This window comes from Amphibalanus amphitrite, unplaced genomic scaffold, assembly GCF_019059575.1.
Source record: "Amphibalanus amphitrite isolate SeventyFive unplaced genomic scaffold, NRLGWU_Aamphi_draft 000077F_arrow, whole genome shotgun sequence".
NCBI lineage: Eukaryota > Metazoa > Arthropoda > Thecostraca > Balanomorpha > Balanidae > Amphibalanus > Amphibalanus amphitrite.
In genome coordinates this window covers 940616-953508 of record NW_024881573.1, presented here as the reverse complement: position 1 = coordinate 953508, position 12893 = coordinate 940616, and the positions used below count along the sequence as shown (strand labels likewise).

The 12893-nt window shown below is 47.7% G+C and overlaps 1 protein-coding gene across 1 annotated transcript in view; it reads left to right on the top strand.

Moving 5' to 3' along the window:
* The window catches only part of LOC122379422 (intraflagellar transport protein 74 homolog), a 439917-nt gene that overhangs the window by 190637 nt on the left and 236387 nt on the right, over positions 1 to 12893 (top strand). The window contains exon 6 of the mRNA XM_043361638.1: positions 12075 to 12326. Within this exon, the coding sequence (XP_043217573.1) occupies positions 12075 to 12326 (252 nt within the window). The remainder of the gene's footprint in view (positions 1 to 12074; positions 12327 to 12893) is intronic.

The window sequence follows — 12893 nt, the reverse complement described above, 5'->3', positions numbered from 1 at the left end:
GGAAGAGCTGTCACGCTTACAGTTTTGAAGATAACGAAAAATATTCAAGATAAGAAGATGTAAAATAAACAGCGCTACCAAACTGCGTACTCTTATTTCCAAACAAAAAATGATCTTGACCATCAAAACTATAGAAGTATAACACCCCAAAAATACCAACAACTTTCAAAATTAAAACTGAAATGTATGTTATAGAACTATCTGCTCTATATATGCCAAACATAAACTCGATAGCTCCATTTTTAGCAAAGTTATGGCAAAAAAAAACTACTCAAAATTTATTACGTAAAATTTTCAAACTCAATTTTTAGCCCTCACAGAACACACAGAGCAAGCCAAAGACCACCATTGGATTTCCTGTGATGAGCTGCATCGAATAGATACCCCTTTTATGCAAAATATCAACTTTGAAATTTGACCTTCTTTGACCTGACCTTGACCTGACCTCTACCAGAATGTAATATAAACTGACCCCAATGGCTGTCTAGCCCACACCATTGAATTTTAAATGTAAAATTGGCATAAAACATGTATCACACGACCCTAGCATAGTTGGGTTCATATTGTGACCCTTAGTGACCTGACCTCTGTGAACTGACCTGGCATCAATGACCTCTTTAGGCAAATTAGACAACCAACGCTCCATCGATGTTTTTCGATAACATGCCTTTTATTTGATGTGTTAACTGACTGTAACGCATTCCTTAGACTAAATCGGTGAAACAATGCGACCTTTGACCTAACTTGTGACGTCATGGGTTGCACCTAGGTCAACGAAACCTGGTAATAAGGTAGTTCCCTGGTGGGGTAATCGAACGCTCTTTGAATGTTCAAAATCGGTCGGTAACTTTCCGAGATCTCAGGTGGAAGGCGAAACGGCTGCACCACCCGACCAGGTGGTAGGGTCCGCCAATAGCCCAAGGGGGCGCGGATTATTTATTCACTCATATAGTGTCATTTATTTTGAGAACACCTTTCTCACGCCATGACATGGTCCTCTCGTAATAGAACGAGATGAGGAGAGTGTTTTCACGCCTCCTTATGCACGGCTCTAAGTGTCATTGAGCTATCAACTGTCAGCGGTTTTCGGACAATGAAGTTCTTAGTTCTTACTGAATCCAATTTTATTTCAAACGATTGTCACTGTGCTAGTTTTCTTCTTATACGTTTTTGAAAAAAAGCGCTGAAGAAGTCTTTGACAGACGAAACCGGTCCGCTTATTCTTTTTCTAATTGTTTTTTGAATATATTCGTAGACTACTGGCTCTTTACTACAAAATTTGAGAATGTTTGGCATTACTTTGACCTGAACGATGTGCAGCTGAATTTTCCCTCTTGAATGATCATGGAAAGCTCGCGAAATTAACTTCAACCTAAACTACCGACAAGCAGAAGAAAATCCGACACAAGCCTACCCCAATCCTCTCACCTTATTCAACCGTTGAAACGTTAAAGGCATTTGTTCAGTCCGAGTCGCTATGTCGACCACCTGCGCCGTGCTGGGGGGGGGGGGGGGTTTACTCCCTTCCCCCTCAGGTTTTTCGCGAATATCTAAAAAACGGCGACGCCACGCGTAGCGTCATTGAAGGTCAGGTCACAAGGTAACGTCAAGTGACCTTACCTCAGAAAAAAAATCGAAAGCTCGCTGTAGCTACACCGACTGAGCGATCACTTTAAAACTTTCAGTAATTGCTTAGGGTAACAGTAAGTATAAATAAATGGATACCTCGAATTTTTTTTATGTCTGTGACCTAAGGTCAGGTCAATTTTGCGACTGCTCCATTAGGTATAAGTCAATGGGAGAAAATTGAAATGCGCCTCTTTTGGACGAATTTCGTTCTACACCTCAAACATCGGTTCATAGGTAAACATGACACACTAAATCGGAAAATTGCACCTGTGACTCCTGTGTGTGCCCATGAGGTCATTTTAGGACATAAAAGGTCTTCAGCAGTTTTCAGCAAAGGTCTTCAGCAAACGCCCCCCCCCCCCAGCACTCGACGGAAAGTTCATGCCACCAACACGGCGCGGGTTAATTGTTATGTTAGCTAGCTCCTATTGTAAGCTGTGGAGTCGTGGACCTGATCTTGAAGGAACTGGGCCTAACATTTTCATAGCAAACGTAAAAAATGTTTAATAGGTTGTGCAAAAAATAGCATCTCTTTTATGAAACATTTGCGACACCTCCAACATCATCCCCAGACCCCATTAGTGCCGAGCTCCCGACGACGACCATAAAAGCGTCCCCATCCCGTCATAGGCGGCGGAACGGGGAGGGCACCGGGGCACCGTGCCCCCCTTTGATTTTGGCATTTCAACATTAGCCCTATGAGCGTTGCATGGGAATAATAGGACCAAAAGTTGGCAGTGCCCCCCCCCCCTTTAATTGAAGGTGTTCCGCCGCTAACTGCATCCCGTCAACGTGGGTTTATCATAAGGATGCTAAGATTTAATTTCCAATCCGGAACTGTAATGATGGAAAGCAAATTTACATTTTACATGTGAAACAAGCTGACACAACTCAATATTTCCTCTCTCGCTCCCTCTCACTGATTTACCCATTGCCCTCTTTCTCATTTTACCCTCTCTGGTTTTCCTTTTCTGTCTCTCTTTTCTCTCCTCCCGTCCTTATCCCTTCCCTCCAGTCTTTCTTAGCTCTCCTCTCTCTCTCTCTCTCTCTCTCTCTCTCTCTCTCTCTCTCTCTCTCTCTCTCTCTCTCTCTCTCTCTCTCTCTCTCTCTCTCTCTCTCTCTCTCTCTCTCTCTCTCTCTCTCTCTCTCTCTCTCTCTCTCTCTCTCTCTCTCTCTCTCTCTCTCGCTATCTCGCTCTCTCTCTTGCTCTCCCTCTCTCGCTCTCCCTCTCTCTCTTTCTCTCTCTCCCTCTTTCTCTCTCTCTCATCTCTCTCTCTCTTTCTCTCTCTCTCCTCTCTCTCTCTTTCTCTCTCTCTCCCTCTCTCTCACTCCCTCTCCCTCTCCCTCTCTCTCTCTCTCTCTCTCTCTCTCTCTCTCTCTCTCTCTCTCTCTCTTTCCTCACAATATTCTCGACTGCCACAGCGTTGTAGGGCTGTTTCCAGACAGGTCCAGGCGCTACCCACTCCGCAGGCCCCAGCCCACACGGCCCAACAGCTCAAACACCCTCCGGCGGATGACCTCTGACCTCGGCGACCTGACCCCAGCCGACCGATCGCGTCCCTCTCCACGTCTCCGCCCCGCTTCCCCCACTACAGCTGCGTAGTAATTGTAGCGTGTGCAAAGGTCACGTGACATTATTTACTTCTGCGGCATGTTCGGCTGACAAGAGATGGCACTAGTAGTCTGTGGGTCAGAGGCGGGGCTAGGTTCTACGACTTCTTGGGGCACACTTTAGGGCAGAAGAGAGGTTTTTTGGCTCCCCATCCCAAAATGCTTCGAATATACAAAAACAAGCTAGATATTCGAAAATCGGAGGACCAAACGGATCGTTTGACGTATCTTGCGCGACTGAGAATTGATCGGTCTTCAAACTACTGAACAAAAACGAGGTGATTAGTAGCAAGTGCTGGTGACTGTACATGACCCCCTTGGGAGAGGTTCGGCTAGCGAACTCCCCAAAAATTGCAGACCAAAAAATTGGAGTGTCGCTGAGACACCCCCGTTGAAATCCCTCTGGGGTGTCATTATCCTGGAGTGACACCCCGTGTTGCATTCCAAAGTGTCGCTGCGACCCTCAGTCAGGGGCGTACCGCCCATACCGCAAATACCGCAAATGCGGTATGGCTGGCGGCGACGTGCCCCGGGGGCCCCCTTGGACAGAAAAAAGAACAGACAGAAAAATGTGACAGACACCTCGCAATCAGATGCGCACCAACACAGGTGCTGCCATCTGCCCCGGGCGCCGTCTCCGCGCTGTGATCGGCTATATTTCTTTCGGGACGCGTAAACTGCGAATGTTTTTTAGCCTCACCGCAGGTGTTGAAGACGCCCTTTCTCGCAGCATCATTCGTGTTCATTAACGTGCTTTGTGTGCGCCGTATCGAAGGATAATATCGGTAGGCCGAAGGTAGAGCTTCAAATCCTACCGATAGATGGCGCAAACTAAAGTTGGTAAAATCGGGACCTGTTTTTCACGAATGGCTGGTGCATGTTTGGAGCTAAGGCAAAAGCGTGCATAGCGTAGAGTGGCCAACTATATCACGATGATATCTAGACTGATTACCGTGTCATACGTTGGTCGTGCACACTACAGGGCGCCGCAAGGCCGCGAACGGAAAGAGTAACTCCTCACCCGGTTATAAATATAGTCTGAGATTCTCGTTCCTAAATACCTTTCCATGCTTCTATCCTCAGGATACTGAAATCCTACTCCACCACGCCGCAACCCTCCTCCGGGCTGGACAGGCAACTTTATCTCATGCGGGCTGCTCCCTTGGAGCGGCACCGCTGCTCCCGAGGGAGCGCACCCCGTAGCCGGGTGCAGTGAGTGCCTTGGGGCTGGGTGGCCTGTCTTCGGACGGGCTCAGCCCCGGCGACTCACTAGGGTGCCTGCCCAGACCAATGTCTCCCCCTAATTCCTATCATCCTTCCGGCTCTGCAATGGTCTTGTCGACCGAAAGGGCCTAACCCAACAAAACAAATTCCTAAAGACACCAAATCCTCGCCGGGAGTTTTCAAAAGTATTGGGGAGTGAAGCAGCTTAGTGCGACTCCCTGCTGAAGGCCCGCGGTTTCCCCGCGTGGGTGTCAGGGACAATGTGGGGAGTTATATTAGCAGAACAGCGGAGTCCAGCTGCTGTATTTTACACCCTAGTTTGGAAGTTTCACACCCTGTCGGGTGCTTAGGGACCAAAAAGGCGTGCTCGACTAATATTTGAGGGGTGTCACCTGGAGTCTAACGGAACCCTATGTGGGCCGGCGCTGACCCCCCTTTAGCGGCTGCGACTCCCCACTATGCGTCGAAACCCTCCTGGGGTGTACGCCAAACACCCCATTTATAATAGCTCAGCGACTCCCCTCAAAACACCCCACTCGGGTGTTATTTTTGACATGACCGTCAATACCCCGTACAGGGTGTCATTTTTTCTTTCAGTGCCGGACATCAATTTTACACATTGTGACCAAAAATTTTTTCCAAAGGCTATGATAGGTTGGCCGGAAATGACGTCAGAGTGACGTCATGTTCTGCAGTTTTCGACCCAAAAAAGGGTTTCGCGGGAAGAGCTGTCAGGCCTATAGCTTTGCAAATACAGAAAAATGATAAAACATAAAAGCTGTAGAATCAACAGGGCTACAAAACTGCTATCTCGGATTTTTGAATTTTTTGGATTTGGACCCCCAAAAATCAAAAAATAATTTTTTTGGATATAATAATCGAAAAATCCAAAAAGTTTTTTGAATTTCGCAACAACCGGAATATATGTGATAGTCCTTACCGCCTTCCATCCACATACCAAATTTGAGATTGATACCTCTTTTTTTGGCGAAGTTATAGCGAAAAAACTGTTCAAAATTGATGACGTCAAATTTTCAAACTCAATTTTTAGCAATTCTAGACCCCGTAGCGCAAAACAAAGACCACCATTAGACTCCCCGTGACGAGCTGCATCGAATCAATACCCATTTTATGCAAAACTATCAACTTTAAAATTTGACCTTTTTTGGCCTGACCTTGACCTGACCTTGACCTGAACTTCACCAGAAAGTGACCTAAGCCGTACCTGATAGTCTTATAACCAACACCATTGAGTTGGAAATGAAAAATTGGCCATAAAACATGCATCACACAACCTTAGTAAAGTTGGGCTCATGTGACCTGACCTGTGACCCTTGGTGACCTGACCTGTGACCTGACCTGGTATTGTCAGTGACCTCTAATAGCAACATATCTACTAGGCAACTGACGCCCTATCGCTGATTATCGACAAAATGCGTTTTCCTCGGTGTTCTAGCGCATTCCCTAGCAGACCCGTGAACGGTGAAACATTTCATCTTTGACCTGACCTGTGACGTCATCGGTGACCCCGAGGTCAATGAAATTTGGTTTCCTTCGACAAATTTGACAGGCGTTTCGAACGCCGTTTGAATTTTTCGGATCCGTCCAGTAGTTTCGGAGATACGAGGGGGGGGGGGGCAAAAAATAGCCCCCCCCACCAGGTCGCGTTATAAATAGACCCCACCAGGGCGCGGGTTAAGTGCATGTACTAACTTAAACGCGTTTTGTTGGAAGTGTGAGTGGAAGCAGGTGAGTGGAAGTCGACCAGTGGCACCGTTGAAGTCACGGAAAGGGTCAAAAGGGCTATCGAATCTTTTTCGCGGCGCCGTATCTCTATATGTAATTGGTTTCTGAGTTACGTGCCGGTGTTTCGAAAAAAGAAAGTTGAAAAAGGCAACATTTTTTTCATTAAACCCGGCAGGCGGTGGGCCTCCCGGCCACCTTCCGCGCGGTGGGGGGGGGGGGGATTTTTTGCCTCCCCCCGTATCTCCGAAACTACTGGACGGATCCGGAAAATTCAAACGGCGTTCGATAGCCCTGTCAAATTTGTCGAAGGAAACCAAATTTCATTGACCTCGGGGTCACCGATGACGTCACAGGTCAGGTCAAAGATAAAATGTTTCACCGTTCACGGGGCTTCGCTGTAACACCGAGTAAAACGCATTTTGTCGAAAATCAGCGATAGGGCGTCAGTTGTCTAGTACATATGTCATAGGCGGCGGAACGGGGAGGGCACCGGGGCACCGTGCCCCCCTTTGATTTTGGCATTTTAACATTAGCCCTATGGACGATGCATGGAAAGAATGGGACCAAAAGTCGGCAGTGCCCCCCTTTAATTGAAGGTGTTCCGCCGCTACTGACATATGTTGCTATTAGAGGTCACTGGTCATACCAAGTCAGGTCACAGGTCAGGTCACCAAAGGTCACCAAGGGTCACCACATGAACCCAACTTTACTAAGGTTGTGCGATGCATGTTTTATGGCCAGTTTTTCATTTCCAACTCAATGGTGTTGGTTATAAGGCCATCAGGTACGGTTTAGGTCACTTTCTGGTGGAGGTCAGGTCAAGGTCAGGTCAAAAAGGTCAAATTTCAAAGTTGATATTTTTGCATAAAATGGGTATTGATTCGATGCAGCTCGTCACGGGGAGTATAATGGTGGTCTTTGTTTTGCGCTACGAGGTCTAGAATTGCTAAAAATTGAGTTTGAAAATTTGACGTGATCAATTTTGAACAGTTTTTCGCTATAACTTGGCTAAAAAAAGAGGTATCGATCTCAAATTTGGTATGTAGATAGATGGCGGTAGGGCATATCACACATATTCCGTTTTTCTCGAAATTCAAAAAACTTTTTGGATTTTTCGGCTATTATATTCAAAAAATCTTTTTTTTTGTGAATTTTAGAGGTCAAAATCCATAATTTGAAAAATTGAAATAGCAGTTTTGTAGCCCTCTTGATTCCACACCTTTTATGTCTGAAACATTTTTCTGTACCTATCTCTAAAGCTGTAGGCCTGACAGCTCTTCCCGCGAAACCTTTTTTGGGTCGAAAATGGCAGAATTGACGTCACTCTAACGTCATTAGCGGCCAATCTATCATAGCCTTTGGAAAAATTTTTTGGTCACCATGTGCGCTAGCTACTCCCGGGAGGGTACTGAAAGTTTGGTGACGATCGGCGCAGCGGTTCTCGAGATATATCGAAAAAACTAAGGGGGGGGGGGCAAAAAAATGCCCCCCCCCCCACCGCCTGGAAGGTTAATGGCATCTGGTGACATGACCTTTGACTTAAGCCGCGCCCAGATGGGGTCTGCCGAGCAACGCGGTCTGATGGGGGGGGCCATTTTGGCCCCCCCTCAGATCTCGAGAACCACGCAACATAGCGACAAGCGGTAAACGGTGTTGGATAGCCCCAGCGGGGAACTACCTTGTGACCCAATTTCATTGACCTCGGTCAAACCGATGACGTCACAGGTCAGGTCAAAGGTCGAATTTTCACCGTTTACAGGCATTTCAAGAAATGCGTTGTAAAATCGAGTAAAATGCATTTCATTGAAAATTATCGATGGAGAAAAGTTCTTCAAACACATATTTTGCTATTTGAGGTCACTGATACCAGGTCAGGTCACAGAGGTCAGGTCACTGGGGGGGGGGTCACAATATGAAAGTGTCGTGTGATACATGTTTTATGGTCCATTTTACATGACAAATGCGATTATGTGGGTCAGACAGACTTTAGGGCCAGCTTAGGTCACGTTTTGGTCAAGGTCAGGTCAAGGTCAGGTCAAGGTCAGGTCAAATTAGGTCAAATTTCAAAGTTGATATATTTGCATAAAATGGGTATCGATTCGATGCAGCTCGTCACGGGGAGTTCAATGGTGGTCTCCGTTTTGCGCTACGAGGTCTAGAATTGCTAAAAATTGAGTTCAAAAATTTGACGTCATCAATTTTTAACAGTTTTTTCGCTATAACTTGGCCAAAAAAAGAGGTATCGATCTAAAATTTGGTATGTATATCGAAGAGCGCAGGGACTATCACATATATTCCGGTTTTTTCGAAATTCGAAAAATTTTTGGAAATTTTTTGAGTTTTTCTAAAAAAATCAATCTTTATGATTTTTGGGGGTCAAAATCCAAAAATTTCGAAAATCCGAGATAGCAGTTTTGTAGCGCCGTCTTTTCTCTACACAACCACATAAAGAACTTTAAAATTGCTTGTTAACTGTAGAATTGGTGAGCGTTTCAAGATGTCATGTTTTTTGCTTATTTTTGCTCGAACATGACCTCAGTTTGACCTCAATAACTCCTGACCTGAGGTGACCTGTGACTTGAGATTTTGTGTGAAGGTGTCAAATTGATGCCCGGTAAGGTACCCAAAATTTGGCGGCGCTGCGCGCCGCCATTTTCTCGCTATTTAAGAAAAACCACAGGGGGGGGCCAAAATGCACCCCCCCCATCAGGGCGCGGGTTAACCTAAAAAATGAATGACATATTTTCGTCCTTATCGACCCAGGATCAGAGTTGAAAGAGCGGGGTGTTGGACCCGGCCCTCCCCCCCCCCCCCTCCAGCAGGGCGTGGAAATCAAGGACCCTCAGCGGAGCGCGGGTTAGACATCTTTAGTCGACAACCAAATAAGCCCGTTTTCCTTCGGACGACAACCACCGAAACACTTTTTTTCAGCCCTGCCTACACCTGGAAAAGAAAAAATGATGAGAAACGTGATCGACTCTCTGAGGAAGAACGGCGATATGACGAACGAACTTGCGAAGAAATTACGTCCGACACACACACACGACCGCTCCTAAACTTTACTGCCTTCCCAAGACCCACAAGTCAAGAACACCAGTGAGACCTATCACTAGCATGATCGACTCTCCAGCGTACGAAACAGCATCGTACCTGACCAAGGTGATCAGTCCTGTGGTGGGCAAATCTGAATATACGGTACCCAATTCAAGTGCTTTCGTAGATCAGGTGAGGGAAATGGAAATCTCGCAATCAGATGTAATGGTGAGCTTTGATGTTGTTTCTCTATTTACTAAAGTACCTGTGATGGACGCTGTAGATGTAGTGTGTCAGAAACCATAGACCCGGGAACAGCGGGGGGGGGGGGCAGCGGGGGCGCTTGCCCCCCCCAACTTGGGAGCCGAGGGGGCGGCGCCCCCTCAACATTGAGGCAGTGAGAATAGATCTTTCCTCCCTTTTCCGGACTTCTTTCATCCTTTTTTCCTTTATACAGCTAAACATCAACACACGTCATTTTCCTTGCGATCTGAATGGTTTCTGCTGATACAGTATCGATTTGACAACATCTGCTATTGTCATCCCGGGCCCTGTTCGGTGGCTGTTTTTTATATCAGCGTACTGTCGGCTTTTCCCATATAAGGAAGTTATTGCTGGCGCTTCTTGGCCTCTCATTGGTCTAACGAATAGACCACTTGAATTTGACCAATGAGGAGCCAAGAAGTAGCAGCATGCTCGCAGCATGCTGATAAATAAACGGTTGGCAAACAGAGCTCTGCTTTGATTTGGGCCTGACCTTGGCCATAAGTTTGGCAGGCTAGATTTTATACTGGACCATTTTGAGTCAACTTTGAGAAATACATAACGTACAACGGTGGTAAAATCGTTGCTATAGGTATAACACAGTTTACCCGCTCCGGGTGTGAGGGAGGGGTGTGGGGAAATGAGTGCCGTTGACGTGGCGCCCTCGGAGGGCCGGTATGGGATTAAAGCTCAGCGACACTAAGGCCTTGTGTGGTGCCTTCGGTTATCGGTAGCACCCTCAGAATCACCGGCGTAGGGCCCTCAGAGCCGCCGATAAGGGGCCTTTAGAGGCACCGGTGTGGGGCCGCCATGCAGGTGCCGGTGTGGGCGCTCAGAGGTGCTAGTGTGATTCTCTCAGAGGCGCCGATGAGGGTCCTTACAGGCGTTGCTGTGGGCCCTCATAGACGCTGGTGTGGAGCCGTTACAGACGGGTGTGGGGCCTTTAGAGCTTTTTTTTATAAATTTAGTCCGAACCTTTTGATAGGAAGGATTCACAAGGACAGAGCCACCGCTAAGCGAAGCTTGTTGCAATGACCCTGCCCTCTACCCTCCGATCGCGCAATGCCGGTTCTATGGCAGAATTTGCAGTCCAAAGTTCAACGTGCGCACATAGCCGCGCACGGCCGGTCCCCTCACTGACTTCGCCTGGCTACGGCCTGCCACCAACCGCAGCCATACCTGTCAGGAGGCCCATAAATGTCGAGCGCCCGTCGCGCTTCGAATCCGGACTGTTATAACCGGGAACGCGTGCTCTCACCACGCGGAGTCCAACGCTCTACCAACTGAGCTACGGGACCGGCTAAAAGAGCTGCTGACGCAAACTCTCTACAAGCCGGCAGGGGGTCTCAGTGACCGGCAAGGGGTCCGTAGGCCGGCAGAAGAAGTCCTGTGGGGTCCTTGGAGACCGGAATGGTAATGTCAGACGCCGGTGGGGTCCTCAGAGTCAACGGTGTGGGGCCCTCAAAAGTCACCAGTGGGTGGCCTTTAGATTCGCAGGTGTTGGCTGGGTCCTTAGACCTGCCGATATAGGGCTTTAATAGGCACTGGTGTAGGCACTCAGTTGGAGGTGTGAAACCCTCAGAGACACCGGTGTGGGCCCTCATTGGCGCCGACGAGGGCCCCACAGTTGCCGTTATGGGGCCCTCAGAAAAATGAGTGTGGGACCATCACAGGCGGGAAATGCCCCTAGAACTGGCCCCTCATAGGCCGATAAGACCTCTCAGAGGCCAGTAACGGGCCTTTGGAGACCACCGAGGTGCCCTTAAAAGCCGCAAGCGGCCCTTAGAAGCCGGCGTGGGGCCCTTATGGAGATCTTAGTGTGGCTATTTAGGGCCCAAGAGGTGCTGTAACGAGCCCCATGGGGCCCTTCTGAGTAGAAATATTTCCAGCAAAATAATATAAATGATCGATCACAATTTCTTATTATTGAAAGAAATTAGCACTCAAAACATTTGATAGCAGAAAACTGTTGAATGCAATTATGGCGCGCGCATGACAAAACATGACGACATTTAATTTTGTTCATACCTGGTTAGTGGTTCCTTAGAAATGTGCTACGTAAAGAAGAGCATAAAACGACTCAGAATTGCACATTTGTTCTAAATAATGGGTTGGTTTGCATTATTTCACTAAAAGTAACCAAACTCAGAACGCCAAGAGCACTGGAGTATCAGGTTTTGTAAATACAATGTTTTCTTTCAAGTTCCTGGTCTTCGTGAAACAGTTAACGATTTTAATGTTTCCTTATAAACCTTTTCTTATAAAAAGAAAGTAAATTGTAAACTCAAAATTGCTCGGATTTTCCGTGAAATCGAAATCTCAAATCTTGGTAATTATTTCTTTTAGACTCAATTTTTCCCTTTGTAATTGCAAACTTTATTTGTAAGTGAAACAGGCCTCTGAGGCGAACTGCCTCATCCGGGAAGATGCCGGGAAGTCCTAATGCGAGTTGCTAAATCATGTGTTAAATATGACAGAAGTGTTGCCTGTTGATGCACCTATTTATATACCCACGTTCCCAGCCTTTTGGCAAAGCTCGCGTAAAGCCTCCGTTGTTTGTTCCGCAGCAGGAGACCGGCAGGCCGGGCACGTCGGGTCGCCCGTTCACCGGCGCCTCGGGTCGCCCGTTCACCGGCGCCGCGCCAGTAGCGCCGGTGTCGCGCGCCGCCGTTTCGCGGGCGGGCTCGATGCGCCCGGTGACGGGCTCCATGGAGAAGATTCGCGTCATGAGCCGCCCCATCACCCAGCAGGGCCTGTCGGGCATGAAGACGGGTGGATCCGGCCGGTCCCGCATGGTGCAGGACAAAAGCTACTTTATGGTAAGGCTGCACCTTTTCGACTCGTAGTCGTACTTTGTCAGGAATGCTGGCAAAGTATGACTCAGTATAGGAGTTTTGAAAATATGAATGGATAATGCCACATAGGTACTTTTACGCATAAGTGTATCTTTAGAAATGACATTGGGGGTGCAAATCGGAGTGGGCACCTCAAACAGGGGTGTAATTTTCCTAAAATGATTGTGGGTGCCCAGCTGTATGGGGGCCAGGCCGCTTAACCCGGCACCGCCTGGGCTATTTTCGTACCCACGACAGCCTGGGGGGGGGGGTCGGATCCGACCCCCTTTTATCTCGAGAACCAATGGTCGCATCGAGCCCCGCGAGGCGGCGTTCGAAAGGTCTCTACGAGACCTTCCCAAAGCACTCTTAAAATTTTAAGATTGAGGTCAACTTTCGGGTCAGGGTCAGGTCAAAGGTCAAATTCTGGGGTTTTGCATGATTAGGCTTACGGACAGCGGAATCAATAGCTGCTGCTCAAAACTCACCAAAAATGACCTCAAAGACCTAGTGAAGGTACCATGTGCGTATAGGGGTCATACTAAGAACGGG